Here is a 19,864-nt window from a genome sequence, read left to right as displayed (position 1 = left end):
CAGTCAGTTAGAGGAGAGGAGTTGATGAGACGAAAAGCTTTTGATTCCACCCTGTCTAGAAGAGTGGTATGAGTGGAACCCCCCAAGACGTGTGAAACATACTCCATACATGGACGGATAAGGCCCTTGTGCAGAGTTGGCTGCTGGAGGACTGAGAAAAACTGGCAGAGACATCTCAGAGCACCTAACTTCATAGAAACTGTTTTAGCTAGAGATGAGATGTGAAGTTTCCAGTTCGGATTATAAGTAAAGGACAGACTGAGGATGTTCAGTGTAGTAGAGGGGGACAGTTGAGTGTCATTGAAGAAGAGGGGATAGTTGTCTGGAAGATTGTGTCGAGTTGATAGATGGAGGAATTGAGTTTTTGAGGCATTGAACAATACCAAGTTTGCTCTGCCCCAGTCAGAAATTTTAGAAAGATCAGAAGTCAGGTGTTCTGTGGCTTCCCTGCGTGAAATGTTTACTTCCTGAAGGGTTGGACTTCTATGAAAAGATGTGGAAAAGTGCAGCGTGGTATCATCAGCGTAGGAGTGAATAGGACAAGAAGTTTGGTTTAGAAGGTCATTGATGAATAACAAGAATAAAGTGGGTGACAGGACAGAACCCTGAGGAACATCACTGTTTATAGATTTAGGAGAAGAACAGTGACTGTCTACCACAGCAGCAGCAGCAGTCAGAAAGGAAATTTGAGATGAAGTTACAGAGGGAAGGATAGAAGCTGTAGGAGAGTAGTTTGTAAATAAAAAGCTTTGTGCCAGACTCTATCAAAAGCTATTGATATATCCAAGGCAACAGCAAAAGTTTCACCAAAATCTCAAAAAGAGGATGACCAAAACTCAGTAAGGAAAACCAGAAGATCACCAGTAGAGCGGCCCATACTGGTGATCAGATAGAAAGTTTTGAAGTGATATATGTTTTAGAATCTTCCTGTTGAGGATAGATTCAAAAACTTTAGATTGGCAAGAAATTAAAGCAATAAGATGGTAGTTTGAGGGATTAGAACGGTCACCCTTTTTAGGAATGTAGGCAAACTTCCAGCAAGAAGGAAAGGTAGATGTTGACAGACAGAGCTGAAAGAGTTTGACTAGGCAAGGTGTAAGCACGGAGGCATAGTTTTAGAGAACAATTGGAGGGAATCCATTAGGTCCATAAGCCTTCTGAGGTCAGTGAGGGCATGGAAAACATCACTGTGAAGAATTTTAATAGATAGCTCCAAAGTAGAGTTTTTAGCAAAGGTTTGAGCGAAGAGTTCAGCTTTAGAGATAGATAGATAGATGTGATATCAGTGGTGCCATTTGGCTGAAGTAAAAGAGGGAAAGAAGAAGAAACAAAATTATTGGAGATGTTTTTGGCTAGATGCCAGAAGTCACAAGGGGAGTTAGATCTTGAAAGATTTTGACACGTTCTGTTAATGAAGGAGTTTTTGGCTAGTTAGGGAGACTTGGCATAGTTCCAGGCAGAAATATAAAGTGCATGAGATTCTGGTGATGGAAGGCTTAAGTACCATTTGTGGGCCACCTCTCTATAATATATAGCACGAGAACAAGCTGTGTTAAACCAAGGTTTGAAAGGTTTAGGTCGAGAAAAAGAGTGAGGAATGTACGCCTCCATGCCAGACACTATTACCTCTGTTATGTGCTCGGCACATAAAGACGGATCTCTGACATGGAAGCAGTAGTCATTCCAAGGAAAATCAGCAAAATATCTCCTCAGGTCCCCTCAATTAGTAGAGGCAGAATGCCATAGGCACCTTCACTTAGAAGGATCCTGAGGAGGGATTGGAGTGATAGGACAAGATACAGACATGAGATTGTGATCGGAGGAACCCATCAGAGAAGAGAGGGTGACAGCATAAGCAGGATTAGAGGTCAGGAAAAGGTCAAGAATGTTGTGTGTATGTCCAAGACAGTGAGGAATATGAGTAGGGTGTTGCACCAATTGCTCTAGGTCGTGGAGGATAGCAAAGATGGTCAGTGAAGGGAGAGGAAAGCCAAAGCTGGTGGTGAACATTGAAGTCTCCAAGAATGGAGATCTCTGCAAAAGGGAAGAGGGTCAGAATGTGCTCCACTTTGGAAGTTAAGTAGTTAAAGAATTTCTTATAGTCAGAGGAGTTAGGTGAGAGGTATACAGCACAGATAAATTTAGTTTGAGAGTGACTCTGTAGTTGTAGCCAGATGGTGGAAAACTCGGAAGATTCAAGAGTATGGGCACGAGAGCAGGTTAAGTAATTGCGCACATAAACGCAACATCCAGCTTTGGATGGAAAACGAGGATGGAGAATGTAGGAGGGAACAGAAAGGGGGCTACTGTCAGTTGCCTCAGACACCTGAGTTTCAGAGAGGAAAAGAAGATGAGGTTTAGAAAAGGAGAGGTTGTGTTCTAGAGATTGAAAATTAGATCTTAGACTGCGAATGTTGCAAAAGTTAATGAAGAAAAAGTTGAGGAGGGTGTCAAGACAGTTAGGGTTGTTGTCAGAGGTGCAGTTCAACCTGGGGACATTTGTGGTCCCCTCCCCAGATGGGGACTCTAGAGTTTGGTGTAGGAGTTGCCATGGTAATTTTGAAATTTTGAGTGAAGGGTGTGTGTGTTGTTAGGTGCTTATAGTTTTGTGTGGAGGAAGGTTAACTGGTACATCAGGTGATTGCAAAATCTGTACTGATCTGAAAAGCTGTATAGTTTTAATTGCTTGCCACTTTGAAAATGTTCTTTAATTATGGCTTCTCAAAGAATTCTGATATTTCCATAATGAACACTGATATCTCTATTTTTGGTGTGTTCCACAAATTGTAGCACCTCTGGTAGTTTTGACAATGTCACTAACATCCCATCTTCTTCATCACTGCTACTATGATGCTCTTGGGTACCGACTATGGTTACCATAGATACCATGGGACACCATGGTATGCTTGATTAAAAGTTCAGTTCAGTACTGTTTGTATTCCTGTCTTTTGCAATGTAATTGTTGATATTAGCCACTCCTAACGTAATCTAGCATTTAGTGTTGGTATCTACAGACAATCAGCTTCATTGGACCAATGTTTCCCCCTTTTAGTCTGGAGTATTGAGATATGAGTATATTTCCAAGACGGTCAGCACTACAAGTAGAGTGGTGCATGAGTGGTGCAATTGCTCTAGGTCGTGGAGGATAGCAAACTTAAAGGTTACTTGACTTAAATGGTTAGTGAAGGGAAAAGAAAGCCAAAACTGATGGTGAACATTGGAGTCTGCAAGAATGAAAATCCCTGCAAAAGGGAAGAGTCAGAACTTTGGATTGATTTATGTAATTACCTATGTAATGAATGAATGCTAACTAATGAAGACAATTTTTAAGTTTTGTGTGAAGAACTAGGAAGTTTCAAATGGGATATTAAGGCTTAGGGAGGGGCACAGACAGCAAAAAGACAAGTGAATATTTCTGTGATTTGTAACAGTAGCTGCCTTAATAATCAAATATGAAAATTAATTAAATCAGAAAGGTTTATTTTGCTAATATAAGTGCATGATGATGAGAATGTAGCCAAGTTTTATGAAAATGAAGAAGCAATAAAAAATGGTTAATTTGCAGTTTCAGACAGGTAGAAAATTTCTCTAGACTTTACACTTGTGTACAGTATGTGAACATTTTTCTGCTGTTCAAGTAAGGGTAGTTACCAAATCATTATCACTCATATGTCACATATTAATTGCAGCTTCTGAAATTAGCTTTGAATTTGTTATAATTATCTACAGGAGGACTTTGACACACTCCTTGCAAAATTTGCTGCTGAAGATGCAGCACTGAATACTGTGAAGGAAGAGGTGGTGTCTCCTCCAGGCCGTAGATCTTGTTTCACCCTGACACCCCACCCAACACAGGATCAACTCATTCTGTTTGGAGGAGAATACTTCAATGGTTCCAAGGTGAGTTATTTTATTCATTCACACCTAATTGATTCACTATTATTACCTACTCCATTTTTGATTAAACAAAAGCAAAGTGTAACTGAAACACCAAATGAAGAATGAAATATATACATAAGTAGAGAAGCAAATGCTGAAGGATAATATATGGAGGGAATGGTCAGGATGATAGTAATGAAATTTTAGAGGATGAAAGAGGATGGTGTTCTAGAAGTTAGAATTCTGCATGAATTAACAAGGTAACAATGTTCATTTAAGAAAAAATTGTTCAAAATGACAATTTTTGCAGGTCTGCACTGTGCTGAATTAACTGAGTCAAGCCAGACCAAACTTGGCATAACCCATGCAGTAATTCAGTGTTGCCAGACTGAGCAAAAAAATATATATTTGGATACTTTAACATAGAGGCTCTATGCTCTATTTTGCATTCTATTAGGGCTGATGAGATCATAATTTGTTCCTTATGTAACAAATAAATTATGTTAACAAAGAATGTCAGAACACCAACAATGTAAGGAGGAAAGGTAGTTGGATCTTTAGGATGTGTATTGAAAGATAGGACTGCAATCATAGATATGACAGTTGGTCTTCATCTATACTAGACATACCAAATCTGTTATACACAGTTTCACTGCATCTAACCATCCATTCCTTACCTACAGTATGCTTTTTTCAAAATTTATTTAAACTTCTTTACTCAACAACCTCAGTATATCATATATAGTAGGGTACATGATGATGAACATGATTCATTCCAATGGAGCATTCGTTATGCCAAATGTGCATTTTGGCATCTGAAAAATCTGGGAAAAAATAATTGGTTCCAGGGAACCAGAAAATAATATAAAAAATTCCACAATAAAAATAAAAAAAACATCAAAATGAGCACATTTGCACTAGTGAATTTGAGGTAATACAATATATACAGTTCCCTCTTGAGTTTCATGCCTAGTCCTAAATTCTTACCATCACGAGTGTCGTGTATTATCATCCTCTGCTTTGACAAGTATAGGTCACATTTATCTACTGTTGGCATCACACATATATAGTGTAAATCCCATGTAAGTCAGAGCTCTCTCTCTCTCTCTCTCTCTCTCTCTCTCTCTCTCTCTCTCTCTCTCTCTCTCTCTCTCTCTCTCTCTCTCTCTCTCTCTCTCTCTCTCTCTCTCTCTCTCTCTGTCTCTCTCTCTCTCTCTCTTTAATGTACAGACATATTGTGTTGTCAAGAGCTCCAGCACAGGTGCTGGGAACTGTATTTGATGTATGAAAAGTAGATATGAATAAACAGTAACTTACATATTTAAATACAGTATTTTTACTACATTATTATGTTTGTTTAGGCTATACATTTACAGCAGACTTCAAAATATTTAAAGACTTAGTGCAGTGAAGCTGTGTCTGCTGTACGAGCTGGTTCCACATACATGTATAGTGTGGAAGGAGGGACCAGAGGAATATTTCTGTCCTGGTAAAAGGGATGATGAGTTGAAAGTTCCTGGTGATGGTAGCTTGGGTGTTGTGGGGGTGAGGTGCTCATGGCTGCTGTAGTGTAGCCAGGTGTGGGGCGCATTACTTTTGGGTCTTGTACAAGATGCATAATCCTGCAACATCATGGCACTGCTGTAGGGATTGCATGGAAGGAGGCAGCTGGTCTGGCAGGGCCTTCAGATGTATCAAATGTAGGACTCTGTTTTGGAGCTTGTCAAGAAGGCCCAAGTATGAAGGTGGGAAGCCATTTTGTTAGCTGAAGCAAGGAGCAATCACAAAAGATAACTTTCCCTTACGTCATTATATCAAACACTAAATCTGTTATTCTGTGCTTTCAAAAATATATGAGGGACTAACTGAAGTTGCCATGTACTTATTTTCTCCTGGCAGATTTTTTTCAGACCAAGGAGGAGCGAGTTGCCAGTTTGTTCAATGTGATGCCAACGGTAGGTAAATGCGACTGATCAAAGCAGCATGAAACTCAGGGCGATAAAGTGCGAAATTGGGGACGGTAAGAATTTAGGATTAAGTGCCAAACTCAAGGATCATGAAACTTGAATGTTATGAAACTTGGGAGGGTACTGTAGGAAAACTAACAATGTGTCTACTTGTGAAAAGTTACAGTAAAACCTCCATAAACTGAACTATGTGGGACGAGGTGGCCAGTGGTTTATCCGAAAGTTCAGTTTATCTGACAATACACATTTTTGGCTGGTTTCTATGTATATAAACATGTACATTTATTGTTATTTATAGTATATTTGTTAGTACATTATAAGCATATTATAAGCCGCAAGATGCACATTTACTGCATATTTTGTTATTACACACTGTACACAATGCACTAACTGGTCACTTAAGAGTTCACTTAACATTATGCAACTACACACTCAGTGTTCCCTTAAAAGCTCACTTAAATGTACACAACACACTGGTCATATAAGAGCTAACATAACATTATGCACTGTACTGCTAGTGTACTTTTGCTTGTGATACAGAGTCTGAGTGAAAGATGTTGGTTGGTGGCTCTGGTGTGATTGGGGATGGAGACATGGGCAGACAGGCTGAGGAGGTTGATAAGAGACATGGGCAGACAGGCTGAGGAGGTTGATAAGAGCATTCAGGTTATCCAATATTCAGCTTATTTGAGTTCAGTTTAGGGAGGTTTTACTGTCCTAAAAAAAAAAAGACATGTCTTGCATGCAGACAGTGACACTTTCTCTCTTCCCCAGAACTCACAACAACAATGGAGTTTAATTAACATAATGTACAATTTTTCTCCTCGCAACAACACACACACACACACACACACACACACACACACACACACACACACACACACACACACACACACACACACACACACACACACACACACCATACACACACACACGTGTGTGTGTGTGTGTGTGCAAGACATTTTTATTTTTTTTATTTATTTTCTTTTCAGTACAGTAAAACCTCCTAAAACTGAATCCAAATAAGCTGAATATCAGATAACCTGAATGCCCTTATCAACCTCCTGTGAAAGGTTACAATAAAACCTGTATAAACCTAATTATGTGGGGAGGGATGGCCAATGGTTTATCCAAAAGTTTGGTTTATATATATATATATATATATATATATATATATATATATATATATATATATATATATATATATATATATATATATATATATATATATATATATATATATATATTATACTATATTATATTATATTATATATATGTACTGTATTTGCAGGTGTATTAGATGCACCTCTGCATAAGATTTACCCCTATTTTACAAGGATGTTTTTTGAAAAAAACATGTACAGTAAAATCCCTCTTATCCGGCATCAACGGGACCGCCGACATGCCGGATACTTGACAGTTGCCAGATACTTGAATAGAAGTGAAATTATGTCCTTCTGATCTTTTCAAGCTGAACCACTTGTATAACACTTTGTCCATCATTTCACTATGATGATACTGCAGTGTGTGACAATTTTCCGCTGCCTTTGGGTTGTTAGTGGCTTTCATGTAATCCCGCAACTTTTTCGTTTGGGATTTAATGTCATAAATAGTTGATGAGCCCACACCATATTCCGCCATTAGTTGCTGTCTGCTTTCACCTCTCTCTAATCGTCGACAAATGTCTACCTTCTGCTTAAGTGTAAGCACAACACGCTTCCTCTTTTCTACAACTTTAGGCATGATGAAGGCGTCAGGCAATAAACAGTGCACACACGGGACTGAGTCACTGTGTAAACACAGTGCAGCGGGCCGCGGGTGGCGTGAAGCAGTGCGCTGTGGTGGCGAGGGGACAAAGTATGCCTCGTGTGGAAATTTTAATCGATTTTATGAGTACACACTGATTTTTTATTGATTTTAAGGCTCGGGGAAAAATGTGCCGGATATTTGAAGCTGCCGGATACTCGAATGCTGGATGAGAGGGATTTTACTGTATTATGTTTCATCATAAAGTTTTTGAAAAAAAATTATAGTGTGTGTGTGTGTGTGTGTGTGTGTGTGTGTGTGTGTTATGTAAGAGGGCCACTGGCCAAGGGCAACAAAAAATTTTAATTAAAGGAAAGGCCAACTTAATACTAGATCCTACAGACATGTCAGATAGAATAATAATAAAAAAAAGAAAAAAAAAACAGGATAAGTGTCTTGAAACCTGCCTCTTGAAAGAGTTCAAGTCATAGGAAGGAGGAAATATATATGCAAGTAGAGAGTTCCACAGTTTACCAGAGAAAGGAATGAATGATTGAGAATATTGGTCAACTCTTGCATTACAGAGGTGGACAGGATAGGGATGAGAAAAAAAAAAAAACGTGTAGTCAGGCTGCAGGAGGATGGGAGGCATGCAGTTAGCAATATCAGAGGAGCAGTTAGCATAAAAATACCAGTAGAAGCTGCAACCGCTGCAACATTGCGGTGATGAGAGAGAGGCTGAAGACAGATGAGATAGAGGCTGAAGACATTCAGTTAGAGGAGAGGAGTTGATAAGAAAAAAAGCTTTTGATTTCACCCTCTCTAAAATGGTGGTGTGAGTGGAACCCAACCCCCACCCACACCATACACATGAAGCAAATTCCATACATAGGCAGATAAGGACCCTGTACAGAGTTAGCAGCTGGGATGGGTGGGGGGAGGAGGTGAGAAACACTGGCAGAGATGACACAGAACACCTCATAGAAGCTGCTTTAGCTGAAGATGAGATGTGAAGTTTCCAGTTTAGATTATAAGTAAAGGACATACTGAGGATGTTCAGAAGAGGACAGTTGAGTGTCAGTGAAGAAGAGAGGATAGATATCTGGAAGGTTGTGTGAAGATGATAAGTGGAGGAATTGAGTTTCTGAGGCATTGAACATTACTAAATTTGCTCTACACCCAAAAATTCTAGAGAGATCAAAAGTCAGGTATTCTGTGACTTCCTTTGCATGAGCTGTTTACTTCCTGAAGAGTTGGACATCTACAAAAAGACTGAAAAGTGCAGGGTGGTATCATCAGTGTAAGAATGGATAGGTGACAGGGGAGAATCCTGAGGAACACCATTATTAATAGACTTAGGATAACAGAGACACAGCAGCAGTAGCAATAGTATGGTCAGAAAGGAAACTTTAGATGAAGTTACAGAGAGGATAGAAGATAAAGGAGGATAGTTTGGAAATCAAAGCTTTGTGTCAGATTCTATCAAAAGCTTTTCATATGTTTTAAGGTAACAGGGAAAGTTTCACCAAAATCCCTAAAAGTGTGTGTATTTTGTCCTCACATCTGGTGTGATGCAGCATTGGCTGTGCAGTACTACCATCAAATAAACCGTGTATGTTTGCATGTATGACATTGACCATCTACCACAGCAGCAATAGTGTGGTCACAAAGGAAACTTAAGATTAAGTTACAGAGAATAGGATAGAAGATAAAGGAGGATAGTTTGAAAATCAAAGCTTTGTGTGAGATTCTATCAAAAGCTTTTCATATGTTTAAGGCAACATTGAAAGTTTCTCCAAAATCCCTAAAAGTGTGTGTATTTTGTCCTCACATCTGGTGTGATGCAGCACTGTGGCTATGCAGTACTACCATCAAATAAACCATGTATGTTTGTGTGTATGTGTTTCTCTCTCTCTCTCTCTCTCTCTCTCTCTCTCTCTCTCTCTCTCTCTCTCTCTCTCTCTCTCTCTCTCTCTCTCTCTCTCTCTCTCTCTCTCTCTCTCTCTCTCTCTCTCTCTCTCTTCCCTGATCTCCTCCCCCTTTCCCTCCCTCTTTCCATCTGTCTCACCCACTTAACTTAAGACGAAGTTACAGAGAGAAGGATAGAAGATGTAGAAGGATGGTTTGGAAATCAAAGCTTTGTGCCAGATTCTATCAAAAGCTTTTGATATGTCTAAGGCAAGATGCCCTACTCTCAATTCCATATTTCCCTCCCCATTACCTCCCTCTCCTTTCCCTCCCCCTTCCCTCCTTCCCCTTTCCCTCCCTCCTTCCATCCATCTAATCTACCTACCCTCCCTCCTTCAATTCTCTCTCTCTCTCTCTCTCTCTCTCTCTCTCTCTCTCTCTCTCTCTCTCTCTCTCTCTCTCTCTCTCTCTCTCTCTCTCTCTCTCTCTCTCTCTCTCTCTCTCTCTCTCTCTCTCTCTCTCTCTCTCTCTCTCTCTCTGTGTGTGTGTGTGTGTGTGTGTGTGTGTGTGTGTGTGTGCGTGCGTGTGTGTGTGAGAGAGAGAGAGAGAGAGAGAGAGAGAGAGAGAGAGAGAGAGAGAGAGAGAGAGAGAGAGAGAGAGAGAGAGAGGGAGAACAATCCTGATGGTTGCTAACTAGAATGAGACTGATTGAAAATGAAAATGGATGGAAGGAGCATAAATGCAAGAAAATGGATGGAGAAAAATTAAAAGGAGTGGAGGACAGGAAAAGAAAATATTTATTTCTCAGTACTTCTCTCCCTCTAACTTTTCACTCACTCCTCACCCTTTATTCTTACTACTTTCTTCCCATCCTCTAATCTTCCTCCTTCACCCTCCACTTCCTTGCCTCATTTACTCTTCTTCTTCAGTTATGTCCCTTCCTCACCTTTTTCCTTTCCTCTCCCTTCCTCTTTCCTCTTGTCTCAAACCTCTCCCTATCTGTCAGAGATAAGGGAAAAGGGAGAGGAAGGGGGAGGAGGGAAAGGAAGAGAGAGAGAGAGAGAGAGAGAGAGAGAGAGAGAGAGAGAGAGAGAGAGAGAGAGAGAGAGAGAGAGAGAGAGAGAGAGAGAGAGAGAGAGGGGGTAATGGATGGATGGTGGAGGGAGGGAAGAAGGGAAGGGAGAGAAGGGTAGGGAAGGGGATAAGTAAAGAGAAGGAAAGGGAAGGGAAGGTAAGGAGAGAGAGAGAGAGAGAGAGAGAGAGAGAGAGAGAGAGAGAGAGAGAGAGAGAGAGAGAGAGAGGGAGGTGTGGGTGGTGGATGGATGGAGAGGGAAATAGGGAAAGGAGAGGAGGGCGGGGAAGGGAAGGAGGGAAGGGAGAGAAGGGCAGGGAAGGAGCAAAGGGAAAGGAGGGCAGGGAAGGAGGAAAGGGAAAGGAGGGCAGGGAAGGAGGGAGGGAATGGAGAGTAGGGCAGAGAAGGGGGAGAGAGAGAGAGAGAGAGAGAGAGAGAGAGAGAGAGAGAGAGAGAGAGAGAGAGAGAGAGAGAGAGAGAGAGAGAGAGAGAGAGAGAGAGAGAGGAAGGCAAGGGAAGGCAAGAGAAGAGTAGACAAGACAAGACAAGACAAGACAAGAGAGAATTTTATTGGTAGTAATATTATTAGTAACAATATTATTGCTTATGTACTGCTGTTTCAGCCACGCATCTTTAGGCATAGGCTTACAGGCCTAGGTGTCTGTAATATTGCTGCATTAGATGCATGGTAATTATCAGATACTTTTTTCAAGAAAAAAGTGCATCTAATGCACCAGCAAATATAATTTATATATATATATATATATATATATATATATATATATATATATATATATATATATATATATATATATATATATATATATATATATATATATATATATATATAGGAAGGGCACTGGCCAGTCCCATAAAAGGGTCAAAGCAGTGGTCAAAAATTGATGAATAAGTGTCTTGAAACCTCCCTCTTGTAGGAATTCAAGTCATAGGAAGGTGGAAATACAGAAGCAGGCAGGGAGTTCCAGAGTTTACCAGAGAAAGGGATGAATGATTGAGAATACTGGTTAACTCTTGCGTTAGAGAGGTGGACAGAATAGGGGTGCGAGAAAGAAGAAAGTCTTGTGCAGCGAGGCCGTGGAAGGAGGGGAGGCATGCAGTTAGCAAGATCAGAAGAGCAGTTAGCATGAAAATAGCAGTAGAAGACAGCTAGATATGCAACATTGCGGCGGTGAGAGAGAGGCTGAAGACAGTCAGTTAGAGGAGAGGAGTTGATGAGACGAAAAGCTTTTGATTCCACCCTGTCTAGAAGAGCAGTATGAGTGGAATCCCCCCAGACATGTGAAGCGTACTCCGTGCATGGACGGATAAGGCCCTTGTACAGAGTTAGCAGCTGGGTGGGTAAGAAAAACTGGTGGAGACGTCTCAGAACACCTAACTTCATAGATGCTGTTTTAGCTAGAGATGAAATATATATATATATATATATATATATATATATATATATATATATATATATATATATATATATATATATATATATATATATATATATATATATATATATATATATATATTGCATATACATCCCAGATCTTGAACTTAATTCATTCCTGAATGCTGTTTGAAATCTGAAATGTTAAGAAACTGAAACTATATTCCCCATAGAAATCAATATAAAATTGATTAATCCATTCCTGGTCACCTGACACTCCCTCTGCAATGATGGCTGTTTCACAGCATATCCAGCTCATAAATTATTTATCTAGAAAAGATGTATTGAATGAACTTAGTGATACAGAACTCATCTTCATATGAAGATACTATTTAGACCATCCAGGTATTCTCTATGTTTATCACCAATCTAGTGAAGGGAGGCCTTACAAAGTGACACAGAGAGGAGCAATTCACTTACTGCAAAAATGAAGATGATAATAACACTTAGACATCTTGCTGTTGAGAAGAGCTACTGGAAAAATGCAGTTGTGCAGTAGTGATAGCATTGTGGGTCATTGAGAGAGCCACAGGTGGATCAGGAGTACTCCTGAGCAATGAAAAACCGTTTGTTTACATCAAGGCTCTTCAACAAAATCACATTTAACTTTTTTCTAAGATTAAATAACTGTCTTACCCACTGTCTCTCCTTCAAATACACAAAAACAAAGGAAATATTTATACAAACTATAAATTAATAATAAATGGCAGCCTTCCCTTTGTCTTTCAACATTTGAAATTAAGTAACTTTTTTTGAGAACCAAATTTTGGTATGACAACCAAAGCAATTATGAGTTCAAAATCTTGTTCGAACATCGATTTGTTTGAAAAGTGAGGCATTCGATAACAAGATTCCACAGTATGTAATTTACTTATTTTGTTATGTGTATATTTTGATGATTAATATTTCATGCCCTTTCATTTCCCCAACAGACTATGATGTACAATGACCTATTCTTGTACCACATCAAACATGACCGTTGGGTCCAAGTACTGGGTCCCCACAGTCCACCACCAAGGTCAGGTCACCAGGCTGTGGCAGTAGCTCGGGGAGGAGGACAACTGTGGATCTTTGGAGGGGAGTTCAGCAGTGTGACACAGTCCCATTTTTACCACTTTAAAGACCTTTGGGTTTTTCATCTTTCTGAAAACAAATGGGAGAAAGTCACGTAAGTATTGTTTTACATTCACTGCTTTGTAATGGCAGCAGGAAGTTAGGTTATTTTTGTTTTCTGTAGCTGGATGTCTAAATCCACAAAGCTGATTTTTTCACTTTACTCACATTGTTTTTCCTTTTTTTTTTTTTGTTTTGTTTTCTTTTCTTTCACTGCTTGAATAGAGATCTGCATGTTTCTGTGGTGTCTGTGATATCCTAAATCTAGATACCTTCAGATTTGTATTTGTATCCATATGTACACTTTATCAGTGTATGGCTACTTTTGCTCTTGGGAATATTCGGATATTTTTAATGTCCCTCTGGTTTAAAAATTTTGTACAATAAGGTCGTTGCTGATGCAGGAGTTTGATTCTGCTAAAGGCCTGTGTTAGACACAATTCATGTTAGTGTTTTAATTGAAGCAATAACAGAAAATGAATGTAGCTCCAAGGCAATTGAGATGGGTCCCCCAAAATTGAAATAAAATATTTCCAGGTTACCTACATTACTGAAATTTTTTTGTGCATATAACTTAAGGTAAGAAATTCCTATGAGTTCATAGAAAACATTGAAAGATTAATGAATAAAATCTGAAAAAAAAAAAGTTAATGAAGCGATGAGCTGGCAAAGTTATGTGATGATGGCAGCCATTGAGAGATTGTGGGAAGTTCCTGCACTGCCCCCAGATCAGCAACTTCTCTCTCAAAGCCATCAAAGTCCACAGCAGACACCACAGAGGCTGTGCCATCATCTGCTTCCTCTAGCATTCTGTGATGATGGCAGCTATTGGGAGGTTGTGGAAAGCTCCTGCACTGCCTCCAGATCAGCAACCCCCTCTCTCAAAGCCATCAAAATCCACAGCCCCACCACACCACAGAGGCTGTGCCATCATCTGCTTCGTCTAGCATTGTAGATATAATTTCTGGGTCATCTGCTGCTTTCTCCTCCTCTATCTGCTTACCTGTCTTGACACAACAATACACCCCCCCACAAAAAAAAAAAAAAAAAAAAATACAACTTTGTACTGAATAATCATGCTCAGTACATATGTCAGCATTGATCAAGGCCATAACATAGCTTTAACTTTAGATACTTGTGGACACCATTTACTGCTAATACATCATCTCAGTAGAACACTTTTTTAAAAATGAACACAGCCGTTTTGTTAGCCAAAGTAAGGAGTGGTAATAAAAGATAACTTTCCCTTATGTCAATATGTCAAACACAATCCATTATTCTGTACTTTAAAAGAAAACCATGAGTTGCCATGTAGTTATTTTCTCCTAGCAGATTTTTTCAGACCAAGGAGGAGCAAATTGTGTTTGTACAATGTAATGCTCATATCAGCAGGAGTTCTAATTGCAAATGTTGCTGACTGTATATCATGCTGGAAATATTATATAGAAGGTTATCATTGCTGGCACCTTAACTATATGCCCTTGAGAAGTATGTGAGTACATTCCTTTTTTTTTTTTTTATGTAGGAAGGATACTGGCCAAGGGCAACAAAAATCTAATAAAAAAAATGCCCACTGAAATGCCAGTCCCTAAAAGGGTCAAAGCAGTGGTCAAAAATTGGTGGATAAGTGTCTTGAAACCTCCCTCTTGAAGGAATTCAAGTCATAGGAAGGTGGAAATACAGAAGCAGGCAAGGAGTTCCAGAGTTTACCAGAGAAAGGGATGAATGATTGAGAATACTGGTTAACTCTTGCGTTAGAGAGGTGGACAGAATAGGAGTGAGAGAAAGAAGAAAGTCTTGTGCAGCGAGGCCGCGGAAGGAGGGGAGGCATGCAGTTAGCAAGATCAGAAGAGCAGTTAGCATGAAAATAGCGGTAGAAGACAGCTAGAGATGCAACATTGCGGCGGTGAGAGAGAGGCTGAAGACAGTCAGTTAGAGGAGAGGAGTTGATGAGACGAAAAGCTTTTGATTCCACCCTGTCTAGAACAGCAGTATGAGTGGAACCCCCCCAGACATGTGAAGCATACTCCATACATGGACGGATAAGGCCCTTGTACAGAGTTAGCAGCTGCGGGGGTGAGAAAAACTGGCGGAGACGTCTCAGAACACCTAACTTCATGGAAGCTGTTTTAGCTAGAGATGAGATGTGAAGTTTCCAGTTCAGATTATAAGTAAAGGACAGACCGAGGATGTTCAGTGTAGAAGAGGGGGATAGTTGAGTGTCATTGAAGAAGAGGGGATAGTTGTCTGGAAGATTGTGTCGAGTTGATAGATGGAGGAATTGAGTTTTTGAGGCATTGAACAATACCAAGTTTGCTCTGCCCCAATCAGAAATTTTAGAAAGATCAGAAGTCAGGCGTTCTGTGGCTTCCCTGCGTGATATGTTTACCTCCTGAAGGGTTGGACGTCTATGAAAAGACGTGGAAAAGTGCAGGGTGGTATCATCAGCATAGGAGTGGATAGGACAAGAAGTTTGTTTTAGAAGATCATTAATGAATAATAAGAAGAGAGTGGGTGACAGGACAGAACCCTGAGGAACACCACTGTTAATAGATTTAGGAGAAGAACAGTGACCGTCTACCACAGCAGCAATAGAACGGTCAGAAAGGAAACTTGAGATGAAGTTACAGAGAGAAGGATAGAAACCGTAGGAGGGTAGTTTGGAAATCAAAGCTTTGTGCCAGACTCTATCAAAGGCTTTTGATATGTCCAAGGCAACAGCAAAAGTTTCACCAAAGTCTCTAAAAGAGGATGACCAAGACTCAGTAAGGAAAGCCAGAAGATCACCAGTCGAGCGGCCTTGACGGAACCCATACTGGCGATCAGATAGAAGGTTGTGAAGTGATAGATGTTTAAGAATCTTCCTGTTGAGGATAGATTCAAAAACTTTAGATAAGCAGGAAATTAAAGCAATAGGACGGTAGTTTCTTGTGAGTGATATGTGTAAATATTTTTTCTCTCAGTCATGGCATCTTCTGGTTTGTACTCAGACTGTGATGATGCCCTTTGAGCCTTTTGAGCGATGAAAGTACTTTTGACAGATATTAGTATAAGTGATAGTAATGAGGAATACCTGCCTGAAAACGATCCTGATGTCACCAGTGAGGAAAGTGTGAGTGACGAGAGGAACTTGGGTGATGAGCCAGCGCCATCACCGCCACTAGCTACATACTATAAAAATACAGGGTGCAACCCCAAGCTTCCACCTTTGTGAAAGGTGAAGCCACTACTTCTGTCACTAGATATTATCAAGCTTCCATAATGATATGGAGAAAACTAAGCCTGTCATGGTATTTATGAGACATTGCTGCTAACATGATTGAATTACCAGTTCAAAAGAAAATCATTGCTCTCCTTGTCTCCCTGCATTCCGTTGTTATATGGGCAAGCTTTATGTTATTGTCATTCATCAGCACCTGCATATTTTTGTATTGTTACATGTCATATGAGGCGCGCGGTGCAACAACGACGTAACCGAGAAATGGAAGTTTCGAGAAAAACGCGCTCAAAGTTAAACACTGATTGCGCACAATAGGATACCCTTAAATAAGTAAGTATTATACATCATTTGAAAGGTCTTGGGTAGTTCTGTTTGGGGATGTAGGTTTCGAAGTGATAGGTGACGATTTTGGGTGGATGACTTACGCGTTAATTAACGCGTATACCGTAGGTAATAATTTTTTTTCCCGATATTGTTTTCATTTGTTAATAATGTGTTAGAGCCTATTACACATAGTATTAGGTGAAAGTTTCATGAAGATTGGTACATAAATAAATTTTTTATGAATTTTTTTCCGAGCGTAAAAAATAAAACTTACTCATTACCGGCTCATTACCGGCTCATTACCGCTCGACTTTGAGCCTTAGTACAGGTGCTTAGATGGTCGAATATGACTTGGCCGATATCACCACGAGACTTTTACACCCTTCTACCACACGGAGCAGGCAAAAACACGAAATCTCAAATTTCACGGTTACGTCGTTGTTGCACCGCGCGCCTCATATACCAACAAAATAATGAAATGTGTTTATTCCGAGACAGTGACTGATAATTCAATGCCAGCAACATTACAGGAACAATAGGGAGTTGAAGAAATGGAAAGAAAATGTTTACTCACTTTTATTTATTTATTTATTTATTTATTTTTTCATATTTTACATAAAGTCTACTGTAACCAATTTATACTCTAGGGATGCAGCATTTTTTTTTTTTTTTTTTTTAACTCAATGGTAGGTTCAGTTTTCCTAATCATCATCTGGTAGCCTGATGAAACCAGACATAACCGTGTGATGTTGAGCTTCCTCTCTACCTCTGCATAATACCATTCAAGGGTGACTACCACAGCTGTCGCACAGTGTGTATGCATGTACATAAGTGTGTGTGTGTGTGTGTGTGTGTGTGTATGCGCAGAATATATCCATCTGACGTGAAAGGCTGATAGTGATGTGGAGAAAGGAGATATGAACAATGGTGTTAGGAAAAATCATGGCCAACATTGCATGTAATAAAATGTACTATACTATAGGTAATCAGACAGAATGGCGCCATACAATGTATTATGGCCTTTTGCTGCAAAGCGATCCACAGAATATTGTTTGTCTGGTGATATTTACTCATAAGCTCCTGGTTGCATTTTTCCAACATAAAACATACATATACATATTTCCACTTTTACTCACAGGAAGAATGTGAGAGAGTATTTGAACTCACCACCTGTGTAGCTGACACTCACAGCTACTGGTCTACCCCTGAGAGAACTGCTTCATATTATAATAACACACACACACACACACACACACACACACACACACACACACACACACACACACACACACACACACAGAGCTTTAACCCTTTCCTTCTGGCAATCGTATATATATGATTGCAAAAATCCGTCCATAGCGACAGCGATCATACCGGTAATCAAGAATTTTCGCGCCTCAATTTTGAGGTCCAAGCGCGGTTTCTCGAGTCAGATGGTGTGAGTGGAAGTGTCTGGCATGTTTCCACATGTAGTGTTGTCACTAGCTCTGGAAATTTAGCGGTAACTAAGCTATTTTCCCTTTCTCCGGGCGATACTTGGCAACCCCTGCGACCCGCCGGGTGGAAAGCACTCGCCGGGTGGAAAGCACCATGATAAGCAATGATGATAAGTGTGAAGAGACATCCTGATAAGAGCCAAGGATCTCAGATCATAACTCACCATGGAGCAGGACACAACATATGTATTTAGCAGTGCTTCTGAGTTTGAAGACAGTGACAGTGAATATTTAGAAGAAGATGAAGAAAGCGAAGACATTAGTGAGGACTCGGAAAATGATTTACAGGATACACCTGTTTTATCAAAACAGAGAGATGATACCTATCATTCTTTCATGGTAATTTTTTAATTATCTTCGATTTTATAATAAAATGGTAGAAGGTAACTTGTCAGAGAGAGAGAGAGAGAGAGAGAGAGAGAGAGAGAGAGAGAGAGAGAGAGAGAGAGAGAGAGAGAGAGATAATGTTATTTGCCTGAAACTTGATATGAAAAGGGATGAAATCTCTCTCTCTCTCTCTCTCTCTCTCTCTCTCTCTCTCTCTCTCTCTCTCTCTCTCTCTCTCTCTCTCTCTCTCTCTCTCTCATTGGAAGTGTACAATTTCCCCTCCAAGATGAGAGAGAGAGAGAGAGAGAGAGAGAGAGAGAGAGAGAGAGAGTGTGTGTGTGCGAGCGGCGTCATCGCTCTCCGGGCTGTTTCTGGATGACGGATCACACAGCGGGAGGAGGAGGAATCCTTTATAAGGCATAAACTCAACTTTGAGATGTCACATCGAGCTACAAAGTATATCATTGTATTCAGAATAACAAAGAGAAAATAATTATTAGTATTCAAACAATTTTCTGACAATTTCTAGGTTTACCATTTTTAGCCGTCATACAAAACGGGAAAATAATTTAAGCGCCGGAAGGAAAGGGTTAAAGTGTAATGATCAAGTTGACAAGAAGACTTATTTGTGAGGGACTCAAGAGATACAAGAGGACATGGAGTGAAATTGAGGAAAACAGCAAGTAGAACAGATGTCAAGAAATATGCTTTCCCAAATAGAAGCATACAAATATGGAAAAACTTAGATGAAACAGTGGTGCAAGCAACAAATATTCATGAATTTAAAGTTAAGCTGGATGCTTATAGATATGGAGACAGGACAGCATGAGCATACTTCTTTTCCTGTAAAACACAACTAGGTAAATATAACTAGGTAAATAAACACACACACACACACACACACACACACACACACACACACACACACACACACACACACACACACACATACATACATGTTATTACTATTATTGCTGTTATTATTATTATTATTATTATCTCAATAACAGTGAAAGAGAGAGAGAGAGAGAGAGAGAGAGAGAGAGAGAGAGAGAGAGAGAGAGAGAGAGAGAGAGAGAGAGAGAGAGAGAGAGAGAGAGGATTATGAACCTGCAGCTAGACGTTATGAATACTACTGTGGGTTTGCGATGGATGAGTACCTGCTTAATTAAATAAGCGAGTTTTAGCCACACTGAAAGTGTTACCAGGATCTGGGCCGGGGACCCAACTCACATGTATCCCACTAGATACTTTCCCCAAACTCCGCCCTTTTGAAAGCGGTTTCATTTAGTAGCTAAAATTTAATGCAAAACAGACAACAGCAAAATTATAGTTCAAAAGTAATTATTCGTGATTGTA

General features: G+C 39.9%; 1 protein-coding gene across 8 annotated transcripts in view; it reads left to right on the top strand.

Moving 5' to 3' along the window:
• LOC135111535 (kelch domain-containing protein 4-like) overlaps positions 1 to 19,864 on the top strand; it is a 147,585-nt gene that overhangs the window by 14,651 nt on the left and 113,070 nt on the right. For all 8 annotated transcript variants that reach the window (XR_010273770.1, XR_010273768.1, XR_010273769.1 and 5 more), the window contains exons 2-3: positions 3,730 to 3,900; positions 12,958 to 13,193. Coding sequence is in view for 2 of the 8 variants with exons in the window: in XM_064024944.1 (XP_063881014.1) it covers positions 3,730 to 3,900; positions 12,958 to 13,193 (407 nt within the window). In the remaining 6 variants the exon portion in view is untranslated. The remainder of the gene's footprint in view (positions 1 to 3,729; positions 3,901 to 12,957; positions 13,194 to 19,864) is intronic.

The sequence above is a fragment of the Scylla paramamosain genome, chromosome 22 (assembly GCF_035594125.1).
Source record: "Scylla paramamosain isolate STU-SP2022 chromosome 22, ASM3559412v1, whole genome shotgun sequence".
Taxonomy (NCBI): domain Eukaryota; kingdom Metazoa; phylum Arthropoda; class Malacostraca; order Decapoda; family Portunidae; genus Scylla; species Scylla paramamosain.
Note: the sequence above shows the minus strand (reverse complement) of the source record. Positions and strands in the feature narration are given on the sequence as shown.